Here is a 20,865-nt window from a genome sequence, read left to right as displayed (position 1 = left end):
TCGATTTGTGTGGAGTTTGTAGAGGAGTTTGTTAATTGAGTAGGTTGGTATTCTGTCATACCTGTCATTTTTGAATTAGTAAATATAAAATATAAAAATATATCTGAGTTGTATAAGTAGGGGAAAAGTGAGTAGTTTTTTGATGTGTTATTATCCAACGAGAAATGATGTGATGCTTATCGACATGGTTCGTGCTGTTTATATACCATTTTATTGTAACAATTGTAAATATATTTCATTATAAGTGTGGGTCAAAGACCACACAAATATTTGTGGGTGATAAGCTTAAAGGTCTAGGCAAGAATTTTAACATTCTTTAAAAGTGGGGTCTATTTATTTTTTACGAAATATACCCCTCCATCGGAGATGGTTTTCGCTGCGAAAAATTCCTAATGCGGTATCTGCAAACTGAAAATTCTCAACACTAAAGATTAGAAATGTGGGGCAGGTCGGAGTGTATGCTGTATTTATCAACATAATCATCCATAGGGATAGTTCAATTCTAGGAAGCTTGCTCAGGTAAAAAGTATCTTCTACTTCAGAAGCTAGAAATACATAAGTTATACATAATGTAGATTTGAAAGCTTCACATGATGGAACAATCTTAGCTGGCTCTACATTTTTTTTCAAAATAAAAAAGTATACTTGGTTCAGTGCATGTCTTCATTTTTCTTATCTTATATTGTGCAAAGATATTCTCCAAAATGGATTCAACTTCAAAAATTTAGCAGGAACTAATACTTGAGCAACTAAACATCCAAAAAGTCTTTAATATTACTTTGTTGTGGAGTGTCTTTCAGCTCAACTAGAAATAGTGTCATTTATGTTACTTATTTATAAGTAGAGCATTTATAATTTTTTTATGAAGAATTATTCTTAGATGGGTGTCTAAAGCAAACCTTTTTCAAAGCTATTAAGCATGAACATGGCAAGTTTTAGTACAGATCATGTTGAAACGTCTACTTGCATAATAATTTTTATTGATCCTTTAACTCATAAAATAATATACCCGAAGTAAATTAAAAGGTAAAAGCCAATATTTAATGGCATCATTTTATAGATTTCTATTTAAGAAAAGTTTTCACGGGATATAGCCAATTTGGTATGCGTATAAAAAAAATTATCCACTTACAAATTAAAATAAGTCATGAATTCAATTAAAATATCTTAGAGTTCCTGATGCTGAACCGGAATGAAATAGCTTGACAGATAGTATTTCTAATCAGGCATAGCGATTACATTAGAATACATGGGAAATAGGGTACAACCTCATCAGCTTTTCATGTAATATTTCTACTAGATACTGGCATATTAATACAGCTTGTAAAGAAGATATATTACTTAGACATAAGGGGGTATTTGTAACAACAATATAAACCTTAGGGTTCCTCGCGGATAATTCTTTGAAATAATTAAGGAGCTTCTTACTCTTTTGGAAACTTAGCTTGAAAAAATTACACTCAAAATTGGTTTGAAGGATCTGTAATGTGCAAATTGAATTACTAGAATTTCATTAACACCTTACTTGAACATTATATTCATAAATTATTTACAACAATTTTGCCTCCGTCTTAACTGCAAAATCTACAGATTTTTAGTAGCTTTCCTCTCCACAAAGAAATTCGCAGCCCATTTCAAAAGTTCAACATATTGCGATATAATATGGGATCAGTATATTTCTTAATGGTGTGAGTACTTTTAAGAAATAAATATCAAATGCTAAAAATTAATTTACAATGATATATCATAATAGTCTAAATATTGTAATATGCATAAAAATTTGTCCTGTTAGAAGCAGCAAAGAGTTATTTGTTGCTATAAAGCTTTATTGAAAAAACTTACTCTTCTATTTACTTTAAACGCATTCCTCCTTGACAAAAATAGTAGGGGGAAAAAACATGTTGGGTATTCGTGGCCTTTTTCCTACTCAAATCTGTAAGAGGTTCCTATGCTTCCAATTATATATTGACCAGAATTATTCTCTAAATTTTGGCAGACAATATCGCCCTCACAAAATATTTGAATGCTTTACAAGATGGAACTATAATATTAACTACAAGTCTGTGATATCTAGTAATTGATAACATTCTTATATGTTCGATACTTACTTGGCTTATAGTATATATTCTTGCTGCGTTATTTGTTAGATTTAGCATTCTAAATTCAAATGAAACATCTACGAGAAAATAGAAGGTTACTATTATCATTTCTGTAAACACGTTTTTCCAGGATAGAAAAGAAAAATGTAATGATGTATTTTAACTTAGTAACACTATATATGGTTTAATATACTTTCGATTCTCTTTTGTGAGTTGACATGAACCCCATAGTTTTTACTCCGTTATTTTAAAGTTTTCTGTTTAACTCTGTGGGTAACAATTAGCGTTAGCCAACTATACTATACCATTTGGCTAAGAATTTTAAGAATTTAGTAGGATTTTTTTTCTTTTTAAATAAAATCTTCACAATAGAGCTTTTTGTCAAAAGGACTTTGAAAATATTGAGGAAAAAATACCTTCTTGCTATACCGTTATAGATCTATCTTACTATCTATCTATCTATCTATATCTATATCTATATATATATAGTGAAACTTATCAATATAATCTAGAGACCAGTATATATATGAGTCAGAGGGAGTAGAATGGGGTCTCGTGTAACGATATCGGTGGTAACATTAGTATCACCCTACCGAATATCTTAAGTACCTAGTTGCATATTATATAGGAATATTTATAACACTCAGTCAATTTCATATAAATGTGCTCTAGAAAATTTACGGAAAGTTCTATTTCAAATAGTAACTCATATTCACATGAGAATCTTTAGAAATGGTCTAATAAAATAAAAATTGATTTGAAGATTTTTATAGTGCAAACATTTATGATAAAGAATTTAATTTTATTAACAATCTTTACAAACCATTAAAAAATTTAGTTACAATAGAATAAGAGTTGTTTTATTTGTTTTTCAGAAAAAAATTAAGTTAGAAGAGTAAAATTGGTTCATAAATACGTGATTTGTATATTATACAGAAACGACACTAAAAACTTAGATAATTTTATAAAATATATCAAGATAATATTGATACTAAAGTATTTTGTTTATAACTTCATACAAAGTAATACTTAAATAATGATTTTATTAAAAGAATATAAAGCTAAAATATATAAAGTAAAAAAAGAGTGCAAGTAAAAAGGATAAGAAACATCAAAATAATTCGTACAAAATAATGAAAATGAAATAGAGATTATATGCTAATGTATTAAACCTCAGAAAAAAAACAATAGTGTATCTGAAGAACATATGTAAAATATCAAAGTGTAGTGTTGATGCAAAGGAAAAAGAAAAGATTATATTATTGCTTACCGAAAATCTTCTTCCATGCTGGAGAGTCATCGTTGGCCATTGCATTAACATCATAGTCTGCATTCCTCTGTGATGGTGGGACCCAATTAGCTGATTTCCATGGTAAAGTACCTTCTTCCCACATAATGTTAACCTCTTCCAAGTGTAAACCTTTGGTTTCTGGGACAAAGAAGAAAACATAAAACCAAGCAAATACTAAACAGCCCAAGAAAACATAGCCATAGTAGAAATTGATAGAACCTGTGATGAAAGGGGTGAAAAAGCCAATACAAAATGTCCAGATTTGATTTGAGACAATTGCCAAAGCCATACCTTTGGATTTTATCTTTACTGGGAAAGATTCAGAAATAATGACAAACGGAACTGGAGCCCAAGAAGCGCCAAAACATAGGATAAAGAAACAACTGAAGACAATCATACAGTCACCAGCACCCTTGGATGAAATGCCAGCACTTTTACCCTTTGGCCATAGTCTTGTCACACCAACTGAGGCAAAGATAACCATACAGCAAATCATACCTGCTGCACCCCATAATAAACATGTTCTTCTACCGAATCTATCAATCAGATACAATGATACAAAAGTAGAAAAAAAGTTAATAACACCAAAAATAATGGCAGCTTCAAAACCATCTTCCAGACCAACAGACTTGAAAACAGTGGTACCATAGTAGAAGAAATAGTTGGCACCTGACAGCTGTTGCAGAGCCATAATCATAATACCTATAATAACTCTTTGTAAAACCTTAGTTCTAGAGTCAAAAACTTCACTCCATCCAGCCTCACCTTCAGCTCTTCTCTGCTCAACAGCAACTTGAATTTCCTCCACTTCAGCAATTACAGCGGGATCTGTAGCATTCAGTTTATTTGAAATGGCCACCGAACGTTTTGCTTCTTCAATTTTGCCTTTTTCAACCAAGAATCTTGGAGATTCAGGGACAAACAGCATGCCACCAACCATACATAAACTCCAGGCAAATTGTAGACCTAGACCAACTCTCCATTGAGTAGAATTGGAATACTTCTTAGTACCATATTCAGTACAATCACCCAAGAACATACCTAGTGTAATCATTAACTGAAAACTAGAAACCATAGCACCTCTCAGCTCCTTTGGAGATACTTCTGAAATTAGCATAGGAGACAAAATAACGACAACTCCCATACCAACTCCAGATATAATTCTACCAATGAAATATTGGTACCATTTGTCAATAGAGGCTATTTCTATAACAACACCGGCAACAAAAATTATAGTGGCAATAATTAAACCTAGACGGCGGCCATAGATATCGCCAATATTACCTAAAGTGACAGAACCAATGGCACACCCGATATTAAAAATGGAAACCAATAGCCCCGTCCTAGCCTTTGATAAATAATGTTCACCATACTTATTTGTAGAACCAAATCTTCTTTTAAAATCTGGTTGAGCAATGAAACCACCAATAGTACCAATATCCCAGCCCATCATAAATCCACCAAAAGCAATCATAATACAGTTTAAACAAACAGTGATATAATCAGATGGTGGTTTCTTTGGGATATCAATGGCATGAGGAGACTTCTCATCTCCAGAAAAATTATCCGCGCTGAACTTTTGTTTAAGGCTATCTTCTTTTTGTGAATCACTTGATTCAGTGTCCGTATTTACAACACCCATATAATCAGGTATTGGCTTTTCACTATTGACAACACCAGACATTTTTAATTATATAGGATAATTATTTTAAATAGATTTATATTTTTTTATATCAATGTTTAATCCAGCAGATTAATATGACTTGTTGATAACTTATTTATTTATACAAGCAAGAAGGGAGAAGCGCATGCAAATATTAAAAAAATTATCAAAATACATGTGTTTTATATTTCTTAAAGGTTCATTGGAAATTAAAATCCAATGAGAAATCTGTAAGACTAATCATGTTCTAGGGCATTGCAGTGAGATATTTTTTCATTCAAATTACAAAAACAATCAACATCGGAATGAAGTTCAATGGAATACTTTTTTTCCTGTTATACGGCTCAATATGAATATGAGGTGACTAAACAAGAATATCCCATTAGAGGGACATCATATAACCTATTTCCTTGCTATGATAGTAGGCATCGTAGCTATTCGTCTCAGTAATAGGTGATACTCGCAAATTTGCATAGCTCATTTCCCAAAGAAAGTTTTTCCAGCCGCGATTCTCAATTCTTGCGGACCTCCTTCCATCAGTATGTGCCAAGATATTCATAAAAACATGGGATACCCCACACTCAAAAAGTGTCGTTCAATATTCTCTACAAAAATACTAATGTGTCAGCCACTCCTTGGAAATTACCTATGTGCCTGTATTCCCGAGTTGTTATAACTTACTACATACCTACCAGTCCGGGGAATGATTGCTTCTAACTTAGTCAAGCTATAACCTTTTTATCTACGAAGATAGTGTAAAGTGAACTTCAGCATTTGCTTTGGGTAATGGTTGCCTTACTGTTGAAATTCAAAAACGAGATTTCTTCTAGGTACTTTAGACTCCGTCAACAAAAAATTCGTATTTACTCTTTCCACACTATTCCTCTCTTATAAACCTCCGATATTAATCATCAAGATTCATTCCTATCAGTCCCTGGTAATTATGTCCCTCGGCTGATGTAACTAAAACCACAGGTAATTACGTCACTCTCCAAGAAATACTCTCCGCATATTCGATACGATATTTTCACGTCTTAATTTTTAGAGGGTGACAATATCGGGTTACTCCTTCCGATATCGTGAGAGTATTCGCGTCCGAACCCGGTCGTTTTTGTTGCCTTTTTATCTAAAACTTTAATTAGATCCTAGCGCCAAATCCAGGATTCCAGAATTAATGGTATGCTCCAATCATTTTTTGTATATTCAGTTAATTGTAATATTCGAAATATTTTATTATTAGTAATTTTTTGGTGACCCAAAATAATATTTATTAATTAAAAATATCAAGGTGCGGTCAGAAACTTCATTTAGGTTTCCTAGTTGAAGTCTTGAAAAGATCTGTGCATTACTTTTAAAAACATCATTACACGTGCCTTTCAAGGCTCCTAATTAAATATTATTGTATTTCTGGAAGTATGGACTAGTATAAAATATTCTCAACTTTCTGAGTAATAACTGGTCGTTACAAATCGATTTTAGAAAGTCCGGTAAAAGGTATAATCGGACTAGGTCTCATAATTCACATGCGCAGAATACTAGATTTACTTGTCTCGTAGTTATTAGAGGTAGTTTATTTTTCTTTTATTTTGAAATCTAGTTCACCAGGGATAGTGCTTTTCCACAAACCCCATGAACCTTGTCCTGAAAAAAAATTAGTGGAAATAAGCACTCACCTTAGTGTCGTGATCTACGGTGATTATTTTGTTCTTTTTGAAAAAGAACAAAAAAAAGTAGCCGTTTATAAATAATGTTACATAATGAACTTAAAGTTGATTTTTTGCTGATTCTAATATTTATCTTATGGGCTGTGAGCTATTACTCATTTTGAAATGTTTTTTATATGGAATCTATCGTTTGGGTTGTAACAGCTGTTTATTATGGAATCATACAATATGGCATACACTATTTAGGTTTGGAAGATTATTTTTTAAAAAGAATATTTACCTCAGAGTACGAAGCTCATTTGTCATATAGTTTATTTTGGTTAATGGTAAAGAAGGAGTGGCTTTCTATATTTGTATTTTAGGTTCAAAAATGCAATCAGGGATGACGGAGGGATAAGTTTAATGCAAGAGGTATAGGCAACACAATTTCGTGTCCAAGACGTAATTGAACAGATTTCTAACAATCCAAATAGTTTTGACAAGATTTTATACTTTTTACAAAAAAAAACTGAGGTGATGTAAACTAGCTATTTACTACGAATAATATAAAATAATTACACTCATGATGGACTTCAAATAATTGAGTGGTCAACTTGTTACACTTTCTAGATGAATAACTTGGTAACACTTGTAAAGCTTTTGCAATATATATTAGTAAAGAGATGAAACTGTCAGTTTTGCTGTTTTTTTATCTTCGTTTCGAACCTTAATGTAATATTTTTTAGTATTTTTTATTCCATTACGAAGCACTGTTTGGTTAACATCATAGTCCAATAATTTTAAGAATACTAAGAATCCTAAGACTTAAATATAATATTCAAATATACAGATGCTATTGGCAGTATTCTGGTTAGTTACATTATGATGTGAATATCTTCCAAATAATTTTGAACCTTAACGAATTTTGATAATTTTCTGCAGGAATAACAAGAACAGAAATTTCTAGTCAGTGGGCTGATATGTACTGCAATATCTCTCAAATCTAGTATATTTGTGGTATATTTGGATTGCCTGTTTTTACAGCTTTCTAAATTACAAATAAATATCAATGGTTACAAACCATAGATAAGTATAAGATAATATAAAATAGATAAATATTTTATTTTTGTTATTCAATTTTTATTCATCATATCATCGGGATTGGTTCCGGGTTTTAATACCTTTAGTTTCATTTTTTTTATAGAAAACATGTTTTAAGTATAATTATATATGTAGGTACGTAATGTATTACCATGAAAAGAAACATGATTGAGATGATAAATAAAAAAATTTCAATGCATAAAGTATTTATTAATTTATTGTAATTAATCATACTATAGTCAACTTGAAACATTTAATGTTTTTTTTCTTTTTAGTGTACTTCTTCTATACTAGAGTGAAATGCTTTATCTCGGGCCTGACAATCTTATCACTTGCTTAGATTGCCCGAGGCGGTAATTTTTAGCCATTCTTGAAAACACAGGTACATATGTATCTTACTCGATTGAGAATCCCATATACTGCCTTATAGTCTTCAAGAGAGTAATTTCTAAACCTCAAGAGATGAAACAAAGAATATGCAATAGATTTGTTTGAAGGTATGAAAATATCAATTATCCACTTTCTTGATGCATCACAGGAAAATTCTTTATTGCATTAGTTCTGTCTTGTTGAGAATAATACAAACGCCAGCTTTTAAAGGTCTGTATAGATCCGAACATCCGTATCAATACTAAGCCATCTTTCACTCTCAATCACATTTATAATTCTTAAAGTTGGTCGCATAGTTTTTACTTCAATTGAGCCGTAATTTGACGAACCTCTTGTATATAAATACCCTGAGTCCAGTTATTCCTTGAATTCACTTTCCAAACTATCTTTTGCGTCATATTTTCCAAGTAATCGGGTCTAACAAATCAATTTAAATGAAACCTTTATTATTAATCTTTCTTTTAAGCATATTTTCGTTGCAGCTTACAGCTGCTCTGGACACAACAACTATCTCAAGGAATTTAGTTACTACATCATACAAATGTCCCAGATGTGTCACAAGAACCGTTCAAAAAGGAAAGTGATAAAACTCCGTTATACTTTGTATGTGCTACAATAAAAAAAATAACACCCTTTTTTTTCATTGCACAAAGTTTATCAAATAAACAAAATAGATTTCTTTAATCTTCATACTGCAACCTTTGTATACTAATATATTTCTAATTTTTTGCCTGAATATGCTATTTTCCATAGCCATAACCCTTGATAGCAAACCCTGTTTAAATTTCTAACTAGCAACCTCAGCGTCATCATAATTTAGGCTTTATGTTTGTTAAGGGCCTTCATTCCTTCTCAATCATTACACTTTTTCCTCTTTACCCTAACAAAAAAACCTTTTTTATTATGTAGACTAATAAAATAAGTATTAATTATCTTCATTTTAATATTTAACGGGACTTAATGTGATCTGTTTAGTAATAACAGAAAAATCATATCAAGAGCTAAGCAAAAGAATTTGACTTTTTTTGTCCTCCAAAAAAAAGATTGTATTTTATATAAATAGCCATATTCTATATCTTTAAGTTACTTTCACAACTACATTAGTGCGAACACGCACACCTATATATATAATTGAGTCGCATAGACAAGCATTTTATAAAACTTGCTTTTCTAACAGATATATACTAATAGAAAAGGTATATAATTCTAAGCGTTAAACAAACAGTTAATCTTACCATAAAAAGAAGAATTTCTTAGCATTAAATTTTTTTAGTATTTTTTCCAAGATAGCTCTCTAACTTTCCCTATATACAAGGATACGAGGAACATTGCTCCACAACAACGTTTTTAATTCATTAGCATATATTTTAAACTTTGAAATTGCACGTTAAGCCTAAAACAAATAACTTAACTTTCCAGGTGGTGAGGGTCGAAAACCCTCTTAATATTTCAAAAAACGATATTAAAACAGTATTACATTCCTCTCCGTTCTTCTTATTAAATAAAATCAGAAATTACTTTTTCTACATTTGTTAGAAGAGATTCAGGAGAACACTTTCCTTTCTTCTTTTAAAAATTGAAATAATGCAAGTATCTTAGACAAAAACTATGTTTAAATACCTATATCTATACAAGTGTCAGTCTTACATCGCATACCTAAAGTTGTTTCGGAAAACTTTATATCGTATGGGGGTTAAAAACTGTATTAAAGTAATAACATATTGAGGTGCTGGAACCTTTTTTTTATATAATTTTGTATATAATAATATGCTTCCAGACAGATATATTTCTGCACTACAATCTTTATCTCAAATCTCATCATATATTTCGGAATGTCTAGTCCGAGTCAGACCAAGACCAATTTTGGATATTACTACGAGATTTTCTTCGATGCTCTTCGCGAAAAATTGATGAAATTTTTAATAAGATTTAGTTGTGGAGTCTCGTAAAAACAAACATCAAATAAGACTCGAGAAGGTTCTAATAAGGCCAAATACGGAAATTGTAATCAAGACATTCTTCCGCTAGAAAAATATCTGGCAATATATAAGGCATCGAATTTTTTTTCCTTCTGTGAAAAAAGTATTTTTTTTACATTCTACCATTATTTATTCAGTTCATTTTTTGGAGATACATCATTATTCTTTAAATAAATTTCACTATTTTATTCCATTCCTCATCATGTCTTAACTGCAACAAACATCTTTGAAATATTGCAATTTTAAGACAGATCAACATCTAAAATGGCTAACTCTACTACAGTCACAGATGTTTCATTAGAAACCACTTTTTTAGGTCATAAATTATCTAACCCTTTCATGAATGCTTCTGGTGTTCATTGTATGACTACAAAAGAATTGGATGAAATGGCAAACTCAAATGCCGGTGCATTCATTACTAAAAGTGCCACTAGTATAGAAAGAGCTGGCAACCCTGAACCACGGTATTACTCTGTACCATTAGGTAGTATCAACTCTATGGGGTTACCAAATAAAGGTATTGATTATTATCTAGAATATGTTTTAAAACGTCAAGAAAACTTCCCTAACGCTGGTGTAATTTTCTTTTCTGTTGCTGGTATGAGTGTTGATGAAAATATTAAGCTATTACAAAAAATACAAGATAGCAGCTTTAGCGGTGTGACTGAATTAAATCTATCATGTCCAAATGTACCTGGTAAACCACAAGTTGCTTATGATTTCGAATTGACAAAGGAAATTTTAACAAAAGTTTTTGCGTTCTTCAAAAAACCTTTGGGTATTAAATTACCTCCATTTTTTGATTTTGCTCATTTTGAAATAATGTCTAATATTTTAAACCAATTTCCTTTGACTTATGTTAACTCAATTAATAGTATAGGTAACGGTCTTTACATTGATGTGGAAAGTGAAAGTGTAGTTATCAAACCAAAAAATGGATTTGGTGGTTTAGGTGGTGAATATGTTAAGCCTACTGCCTTGGCTAATGTTCGTGCTTTCTATACTCGTTTGAACCCAAATATTAAAATTATAGGTACAGGTGGTATTAGAACCGGTCAGGACGCCTTCGAACATTTATTATGTGGTGCTACTTTATTACAGATCGGCACTGAGCTACATAAAGAAGGTATTAGTATCTTCGATCGTGTTGAAAAGGAATTAAAAGATATAATGGCTAAAAAGGGGTACAAATCTATCGATGAATTCCGTGGTAAATTGAATAGCTTATGAAAAAAAAAAGGTTCAACAATCGAACATGTACACAAAAAGAATTTGGCATATACTATTTATAAGATAACTAATGAAACTTTTTAGTTCCAAAATAAAACAGAGATATAACTTTATATAGTTACATATTAAAAATTATGAATATATAGATCTAGACGAAAATAGAAAAACCGATGATATATTTTCTGTATGAACAAACCTTTTTTTGATCTTCTTTTGCAATTACCTGCTTCACATCTCAAAGAGTCTAATTCTTTTTCACTTGCATAATTGTATCTATTTTAGTTACTCAAACGTTGGTGTATTTTCTTAAACAACTCGCTAAACCCATTAAACGATACTAATAGTGGTCCACCTCCAGGTCCATATCTACAAATAATAGGTATAATTCCTCTATAAATGCTTCTAAGACCATACTTTTTATACATTAAGAAAACTGATAGCAAAGCCCAATTTGAATTGTGGACACAACCACTTACCTTCGAAACTTGAATTTTTGTCTTTATAACATCAAAAGGAACACTAAAAAAACAGCTCATACAGCCAGCAATAGTACCCGCAATGAAATTACGTCCTACACTTTTATCATTAGTTGATTGTGTTGGCATCAGTTTCTTTACTTGGTAAATCAATCCAAAATAGCTTGCATTCCAAATTGAATTTCTCCAAACAGTAGCTTCTAGCCCCTTGTACAATGAAGTAATACCTTCATTTTCAATCGTTTTTCTTAAACAATGGCTTGGGGATCTATAATTCGAGTTTGCATCTTGTAATCTAATTTTTACTAGCTCAAACGGGACAACAATAAAAGATTCAAATAACCCTGCTAAAGTACCAGATAGTAAAGTAATTATACCATTAGCTTTGCTTGTTTGACTTTTTTTCATTAATATATTTTGGAATAAATCATTACATGAAAATTTCACAGCACGTTTTGGTACTTCCATTAATATAGGAGAGCTCATGCCTTTATAAAGGTGTTTAATGCTCTCGTTCCGTATTATTTTCGATAAGCAGGTCATCATAGTGATTTTTTCGATATTTTTTCCTAAAGAAAGTATCCTAGTTTCTTGTAATTGAAACCTAGTTTTTACTACATCAAGAGGATACATTACTAATGTTTCTGACATGCCGGCACCTGCACCTGCCAGAAATTGGCAAAGGAAGGGTAATGGGTATACTTTATTATCTGACATTTGATAATATCTTTTATGTCTTCACTTATATTACTTTTATTCCTTGACATTATATAATGTTTAGCAGGCTATTTAGAAAAAAAATAGATTTTCTGTTTTAATATATATATATATATATATATATATATATATATATATTATACAATTAAATAATTGAGTTGTAAATAGTTTTTTTTCTTAATTATATTGTCATATTTTTTTCTTCTGTCCTGATATCGATTTTTTTTTTTTTTGTTAATTCATCTTAAAATGACTCAAATTTTCCTACGGCAGATACTCTAAGCGCGTATCTTCAATTCAAATTGTATTCTGCCTGTTTTTTTATTAAAGCTGGATTCAACGAACAAGAAAAAAAATTTAGGTCATGCATAGAATTCTATACCTTACACTCTTATTTGGAAATATTCCTTTCAGGATGCAGTTGTTGTACTCCTATTGTTAATGGCATATACTGAGATTTTTTTCGAATAGGAGTTTGTAAAATAATCCATTAAAAACTATAGTTTGATGTCAAAATAATAATATGCCAATACTGTTTTTGTTACTATATAATTCCTGTTTAGGTTGAGCATTAGCTAGATTATTATTTTTTTTGTTTTCAAAATATTAGAGCTAGCTTTATTGTAAAAAAAATTTTTTTTTTCTCAATTAGTCTAAAGCAGTTACAGTTGTTCTCCTATTTTATACTAGTTATTTCTTCAATTTTCTAAAGACTTATAAAATGGAGGACTTTTTTTTTAAGCTTTCTTGTTATTTCTTGATAAATTTCTTTTTACATTTAGCCAATACCTAAAATTTTAAGATACCTCATATAAGAACTTTTAGTAATTCTACGATGTCAGGAATGATTTCAAGGATCTCTAGAAGGCCATTTCATGTTTATCATAGACTTTTTAATATTAGTGCTGGACACAGGTTGGTTTTGAAAGAGGCTCTTTCAAAACCAATAAGACATGACTGGTCTAAACAGGAGTTGAGTGAAATTTATAATACACCTTTGTTAGAATTGGTATACGCTGCTCAATTACAACATCGCAAATATTATGACCCATCAAAAGTGCAGTTATGTACATTGATGAATATTAAAACTGGTGGCTGTAGTGAAGACTGTAAGTATTGTTCACAGTCAACATCTAATAATACGGGTCTAAAAGCTGAAAAACTTGTTTCAATCGATGAAGTTTTACTTGAAGCTAAAGAAGCAAAAAAAAATGGATCAACCAGATTTTGTCTGGGTGCAGCATGGAGAGATATGAATGGTAGAAAAAGTGCCTTAAAAAGGATTGCTGAAATGGTGACTAAAGTTAATGATCTAGGATTAGAAACATGTGTTACTTTGGGTATGCTAAATGATGAGCATGCCAAACAATTAAAAGCTGCGGGACTTACAGCTTACAATCATAATATTGATACTTCAAGGGAGCATTATAAAAATGTTATTACCTCGAGATCTTATGATGATAGATTGAAAACAATTAGAGTAGTGAAAGACTCGGGAATTAGTGTATGCACTGGAGGTATTCTTGGATTAGGAGAAACAAAGGAGGATCATATTGGCTTTCTGTATTCCCTTTCTAATATGATGCCACATCCAGAATCTGTTCCAATTAATAGGTTAGTTCCTATAAAGGGTACAAGAATAGTTGATGAGTTAGAAAAACCAGGAGCAAATAAACTTGAATTTGAAGATATTCTTAGAGTTATTGCAACGGCAAGAATTGCCATGCCTAATTCAATTGTAAGATTGGCAGCTGGGCGTTATACAATGAAAGAATATGAACAATTTCTTTGTTTTATGGCTGGTTGTAATAGTATTTTTACTGGTAAGAAAATGCTAACTACATTTTGTAACGGGTGGAACGAAGATAAAGCAATGTTATTGAAATGGGGTTTAGAACCAATGAAGGCATTTAAAAAGTACAATTTACCAGGAAACTAAATTGTTTATTGAAGACTTTTAAAATATATAACTTTATATTGCTCGATTAAACTTATTAGTAGATGTTTATAGCTGTACTGTGTATCTGCAAAGAGGAAATATTAGATCTATTCTTCAATCTAAAAGTAATGGCCACGTTTTAGAAACAACAGTTTGATATTTTACCTCAACATATCTTATACCAATATTTCTATGGTGCGTATACTTGTCAAAAAAAATATTTTGTCATTTATGTAGAAACTTTGTAACTCTCATTTACGATATTCCCAGATCAAAAATATTCAAGAAAAAATGCCTTATAAGACAAGAAAAACAGTTCATATAGTTCCATATATATTGTTGTAATTATTTCATTGTTTATTTAGGAAGGTGCAAAATATTAACCCTAAAATGATTTTGATAATGTTAGTGTTCTCTTTAATTATGTTAATTATTAAAATTTTTTTTTCAATTCTATTCAAACCCTTTAGGGGTAACTAATATTTTTGGGTATTTTTTGAAAAATAAAAAAAATTGGATCAGCCTTCTGAACTTAAATAAAATTTGAATCATTCTCTATGGAATAGACAATTTCATAAAAAAAAATAAAAGTTTTATTACACAGTCTTTTATAATAAAAATAATAAAATTAGATTAAATGTTTATATAAATATATATGTATTTAAGCATCCAATTAAATATCATATGACTAATTTTGGGTGAACTCTTTTTTTATTCAGTTAAGTGAAATTAGTATTTAACGTTGCCTTTTTCTAATTTTTTTTCAAGCTTCATTAACATTCTTTTAACCAATTTGTACCTCTTCGATCCATGGTTTAATATTTTTCTTTGTAGCGAGTTTAAGCATATAATTAAATTCTTTTGGAGAATAGTACGAATACCAATATCAACACCGGAATGTTCAACTCTACAGTTTTATCTGCAGATGGCATAGCAATGGATTGAATGCTACCACCAATCTTCATGGTTTTAACGATTTTATTGGGTCGTATTCAACTTAATGAAGAGGCGCATATAATGGCAAGTTCTTCGGTGTCAATTAACTCAAAACCATTTAAATAATTATAATCGGTGCCTAATCTGATTGAGTCCACTCTCTTCACCACGAGAAAATGCGTATACTTTAGCACCTATTAGTTTGGCAATGCATCTTCATAAGAGAGAAAATACTGTGATCCGTCTACATATCATTGGTACAACTAGGTTAGTTTGTAATGTATCTGGAATAGCAAAAATAAAATGTACATACAACATAATATGTGAAGTATAACCTCCTTGTGAGATTAAGCCATCTTGATAGGAGACCGCATATGTTCAAACTGAAAATGTATTACAAAATCTTTCTTTGTTATACTTACAGAGATCACACTCTAATCATGATAATAACTATGCACCAACACTCTTTACCATATTTTAAATCCAGCATTACATTTCGGACCCAATTTAATAGCATGGCTAACAATTGCATGGCACAGTACTTGATTATCTGGGCATAAACCCCAGTTAGAAGAGACGGTATGTGTATCAGAGTTGTAAACCTCACAAGCTATGATTTCTATGTTAATATCATGACCTTCTATATCTTTTGAGGAAACAGCAATTTTTTTTGGATGTAGGCAACCACTAAGATTGAAAGTAGCAATATATCAAATAGTATCTGGATAAGACATAGTTTGAGCTTGTTATATAATATTTTTGTAAGCAAGTATAATTAACTTTGTAAGAGGATTTATTGTTTCATTCTAAAATGAGAAGGAAGGTCGAGTTTAATGTACAACTTGCAATGATATTTTTTATGTCGTCTATGAAACAAGACTTAGGCCAAATCTTAAAAAGTGTTTTATATTTTGTTACCTTAGATATGGCCAATGTATTCTTGAATTTAAAGTAGGTTCTCTTAATACAACATTTTTGCTGATTGCATCAATATACGGTGTATTAATTAAAATTCTATAAAGAAATAAATTCCGCTGTTGAAATATTTATCTTTACAAGTAGAGTAGCTTTAGCTTCACATTCTTACACAGCTGACACGATAACATTAGTGAAATCATTACCAGTTACTAGCTAGGTGTAAAACCTGGTAAAGATCTGATCTACTGTTCAACAATTAGGAAGAATACTAAAAAGAAAAATTAAATAACTGTGAAATTCAAACTCTATTTAGTGACTATGAAGATTTGATTAAGTGTTCCTTTCAAAGACTGTAACTGTCACATCTCTGGAGAATGCTTAGACAAAGGAAAATTAAAATACACATGCAATCGAACTCGGCCGAATAGCAAAAATATATCGGCCGAACAGTTTGCCGTGACATAATATTTAAAATGATAAACTCTCATTTACTTTCTAATAAAAAAAATTAGCAATTTAAAAAGTAACTATAAGAATCACGTTTGGGACTTTTTTTCAAAACATATTCAAGGTACAGCCTTAAATATTTGCAGCTCAAAGATAAGTTTTCTAAAGATACTACGAAATGACTCTGGAAAGCATGAGGAATATTAGAATGTGGAATTTATTTTCTAAATGAGAGAACTAGATTAATAAATTTGTATATAAACTGCATGAAACCAGAACTAGTTATTACAGATGCAGGAAGTAAATACTGAAATAACAAATATATTTAACTTTCTTCTAGAAGAATATATTTACCATTAGTCAAAACACCTCCCTACAAAATAAAGCAAGAGAAAAAATATGTCATTATTTCAACAAGTTAAATTTGGTAACACTGGTCTAAAAATCTCTCCATTCATTTTTGGTACTATGACTTTTGGCAATAAAAAAAATATGCAATGGGCAATTGAAGAGATGGAAGATGCTTACAAGATTTTGAAGTATGCTTATGACCGTGGTATTCGTACATTTGATACTGCAGATGCTTATGCCAATGGTTTAAGTGAAACTATCTTGGGTAGTTTTTTAAAACATTATAATATTCCAAGAGAAACAGTGGTTATTATGACCAAAGTCTTTTACAGAGTTGACGATACAATCGAGTTAAATCCGACCGATCTATTGTTCGGCAACAATGAGGAATTAAATTTGCGTTTGGTTAACCAAAAAGGTCTTTCCAGAAAGCATATTTTAGAAGCAGCTAAAAATTCTGTTCGTAGACTAGGGACATATATCGATGTCTATCAAATTCATCGTTGTGATCATGAAACACCTTTTGAAGAAACAATGAGGGCTTTGAATGACGTTGTTGAACAGGGTTATGCTAGGTATATTGGAGCTTCCTCCATGTTAGGTACTGAATTTGCAGAGTATCAATTTATTGCAGAAAAGCACGGATGGCATAAGTTTGTCAACATGCAAACTTGTTATAATTTATTGTACAGAGAAGATGAAAGAGAAATGTTACCTTTCTGTAAGAAAAATAATGTTGCCATCACGCCATGGTCTCCTTTACAGATGGGATTCTTAGCTAGGCCAATTACCGAAAAAAGTGTAAGACAAACTACTGATCTAGTTATTAAAGCCATGAGTCTAGATAAGTTTTCTGAAGCAGACAAGGAAATTATTGACCGTGTGAATAAATTAGCCAACAAAAAGAACTTGAAGATGGCAACTGTTACTTTAGCTTGGTTATTCAAGAAAAATGCTTTTCCAATTGTTGGTTTAAATAAAGAATCAAGAATTGATGATGCCCTCGAAGCTTTAAAGGTTGAACTAACTGAAGAAGAGGTCAAATATTTAGAAGAACCATACAAGCCAAAACCATTATTCATGTAATTTGAGTGGTGACTTTAGTAGTATTTTTTGTTTCTTTAATTAGACTTCCTGCTATGTATATATATGAAGATATATACCTTATTTATACTCATATTTGTAGCTAGTTTAAATATAAATATGTTGATTATTTTTTTTTAGCATTCTTCTCTATCGGACTTTTTGCCTTTAAATACAGGTATTCCTCACATACATTTTTAATAATTAAATTTCCTTATTTAGCGGCACAGTCTATTTGTGACGCATCATGGCATTGTGGCACAAGGAGGTTCTCCAGAAAACGAAAACGAAAAACAAAAGATTCTATCAACACAACATCGATCTCTAAGGAGAGGAAAAAACGAAAACAATAAAAAAAAAGAAATACAAATCAGTTTATAGAGAAGGAAATTTAAGCTTCTTAATAATTCTAGGTTCTTTCTCGAAATAATTAATACTTGTGGCTATTAAACAAAGATTCACCATCAAGCAATTACTTGTTGATCAAGGACCAGCTTATTCAGATTTGTTTCTAATAGATAATATAAAAGATAACAAACAAAAAATATTACATTATATTTTATCCAATAATAATTAATAATTAATAATTACCAAATAAAAAATATAAAACTAACAACTGCATTACAATATGAGTAGTATTATTGAAGCATCAAGTGCTCTAAGAAAAAGAAAGAATTTGAAAAGAGGTATCAATTTTACTTTAATGGTTGTGGGCCAATCCGGTAGTGGTCGGTCTACTTTCATTAATAGTTTATGTGGTCAGCAAGTTGTTGATACTTCAACTACTGTTATGTTACACACAGATACATCTACAGAGATTGAGGTTCAATTGAGAGAAGAAACTGTTGAATTAGAAGATGAAGAAGGTGTTAAAATTCAATTGAACATCATTGATACCCCAGGCTTTGGTGATTCTTTGGATAATTCGTCATGCTTCGAATTAATCTCAGATTATATCCGTCACCAGTATGACGAAATTCTATTAGAAGAAAGTCGTGTTAGAAGAAATCCAAGATTTAAGGATGGTAGAGTTCATTGCTGTATATATTTAATTACACCAACTGGACATGGTCTAAGAGAGATGGATGTTGAATATATGAAACAATTAGGCCCATTAGTAAATATTATTCCTGTTATTTCGAAAGCAGATTCATTAACTCAAGAAGAATTGAAATTAAATAAAAAAATGATTATGGAAGACATTGATAGATACGGTCTACCAATTTATAACTTTCCATTTGATGAACAAGATGCAAATGATGATGATTATGAAACAAATACCTATTTGCGTTCATTATTGCCTTTCTCAATTATTGGATCAAATGACGTTTTTGATATTGGTGATGGTACTATAATTAGAGGTAGGCAATATCCTTGGGGTATATTAGATGTTGAAGATGCAGATATTTCAGATTTTGTTATTTTAAGAAATACACTATTAATATCACACCTAAGCGATTTGAAAGAATTCACCCATGAAATTTTATATGAACGTTATAGAACTGAAGCTTTATCAGGAGACACGCCAAATTATTCTAAGAAGAATTCTAATCATACTAATGGTCGCAACGCTCATCATGGTGGAAATAGTGCAATTGCATCTCCAAGTGTTCCTCAAGCACATGAAAGAGGCGAAAACGCTAAGCAAGATACTTACACAGCTCGTGAGGAACAAATCAAATTAGAAGAAGAAAGATTGAAGGCATTTGAAGAAAGGGTTCAACAAGAATTATTAATGAAAAGAAAAGAGCTTTTGGAAAGAGAAAACGAATTGAGGCAGATTGAACAAAGATTAGAAAAGGAGCATCTTTCCCAATAGGTGAATAATATCGTTATGAATTTTTTTAGTCATACTTGTAACATATTGTACAATTAATTTTCTAGCGTCATATCATGAAAAATAAAAAAAAAAATAGAATAAAATAAATAAATAATAATACCAAGTTATAAAGAGATAATAAATTTAGGGTTTAGCCATAAAAAATGAATAAATAGACGGTATATTTGTTCAATTAATTTATTATGAGGATATTAATTTGTAGTTCATTCCTTCATTCAGATACTCTAGTGTTTAGCTTCAAGAACAAGTACTGCATCGAGTCCTGTGTTAACTAAAAAAATAAAAAAAATGAATTGAAATATCATTTGTATTATACAAGTAATTTATGGTGTATTATGTTGCGTTATTTTAAACAAAAAAAACTTGAATAATTAATTATTATTTGCTTATCTTATTATATTAATATATTATCTTATTTCTTTATGTATTTAAATATATCTATCTATTTCATTAAATAATAACATCAGAAAACTTTTTTTTTATAATTTTTATATAATTATCAAGCCCTAAAAGATTCTTCCAGTTTTACGTATCAGGCTTTTTTTACTTTTCCTAAAGGAATGTTTTTTTTTATTCTTTTAATCTTTTTACCAAATTTCGTAAGAAAAAAAATTATTATATAAGAGAGATGTTTGAAATGCAATATGAATATGGAAAAGAGAAAAAAATTATCATCCAAAGAAAAATAAAAAAAGAAAAGAAAATATAAAATAAAATAAAGATCCGAATTATATTGTGATAATTTACCAAAATAAAAATGTA

General features: G+C 30.5%; 6 protein-coding genes across 6 annotated transcripts; 4 read left to right on the top strand and 2 right to left on the bottom strand.

Annotated features, from left to right (window-relative positions):
• Positions 1–3,358: 3,358 nt before the first annotated feature.
• On the bottom strand, positions 3,359–5,074 carry TBLA0B10150 (sugar porter family MFS transporter; the record flags this gene model as incomplete). Its single annotated transcript, XM_004179303.1, has 1 exon — positions 3,359–5,074. One exon carries the CDS (start codon positions 5,072–5,074, stop codon positions 3,359–3,361), a length of 1,716 nt encoding a protein of 571 aa, XP_004179351.1.
• A 5,356-nt stretch (positions 5,075–10,430) lies between these two features.
• Positions 10,431–11,396, top strand: URA1 (dihydroorotate dehydrogenase; the record flags this gene model as incomplete). Its single annotated transcript, XM_004179302.1, has 1 exon — positions 10,431–11,396. The coding sequence occupies one exon, from the start codon at positions 10,431–10,433 to the stop codon at positions 11,394–11,396; it is 966 nt and encodes a 321-aa protein (XP_004179350.1).
• A 278-nt stretch (positions 11,397–11,674) lies between these two features.
• TBLA0B10130 (uncharacterized protein) lies at positions 11,675–12,589 on the bottom strand (the record flags this gene model as incomplete). The annotated part of the gene is made up of 1 exon (XM_004179301.1): positions 11,675–12,589. The coding sequence occupies one exon, from the start codon at positions 12,587–12,589 to the stop codon at positions 11,675–11,677; it is 915 nt and encodes a 304-aa protein (XP_004179349.1).
• Positions 12,590–13,424: 835 nt separating this feature from the next.
• BIO2 (biotin synthase) lies at positions 13,425–14,528 on the top strand (the record flags this gene model as incomplete). The annotated part of the gene is made up of 1 exon (XM_004179300.1): positions 13,425–14,528. The coding sequence occupies one exon, from the start codon at positions 13,425–13,427 to the stop codon at positions 14,526–14,528; it is 1,104 nt and encodes a 367-aa protein (XP_004179348.1).
• A 2,700-nt stretch (positions 14,529–17,228) lies between these two features.
• On the top strand, positions 17,229–18,266 carry TBLA0B10110 (aldo/keto reductase; the record flags this gene model as incomplete). Its single annotated transcript, XM_004179299.1, has 1 exon — positions 17,229–18,266. One exon carries the CDS (start codon positions 17,229–17,231, stop codon positions 18,264–18,266), a length of 1,038 nt encoding a protein of 345 aa, XP_004179347.1.
• A 625-nt stretch (positions 18,267–18,891) lies between these two features.
• CDC11 (septin CDC11) lies at positions 18,892–20,082 on the top strand (the record flags this gene model as incomplete). Its single annotated transcript, XM_004179298.1, has 1 exon — positions 18,892–20,082. One exon carries the CDS (start codon positions 18,892–18,894, stop codon positions 20,080–20,082), a length of 1,191 nt encoding a protein of 396 aa, XP_004179346.1.
• Between the last annotated feature and the right edge of the window lie 783 nt (positions 20,083–20,865).

The sequence above is a fragment of the Henningerozyma blattae genome, chromosome 2 (genome assembly GCF_000315915.1).
Source record: "Henningerozyma blattae CBS 6284 chromosome 2, complete genome".
In the NCBI taxonomy this organism is placed as follows: domain Eukaryota; kingdom Fungi; phylum Ascomycota; class Saccharomycetes; order Saccharomycetales; family Saccharomycetaceae; genus Henningerozyma; species Henningerozyma blattae.
Note: the sequence above shows the minus strand (reverse complement) of the source record. Positions and strands in the feature narration are given on the sequence as shown.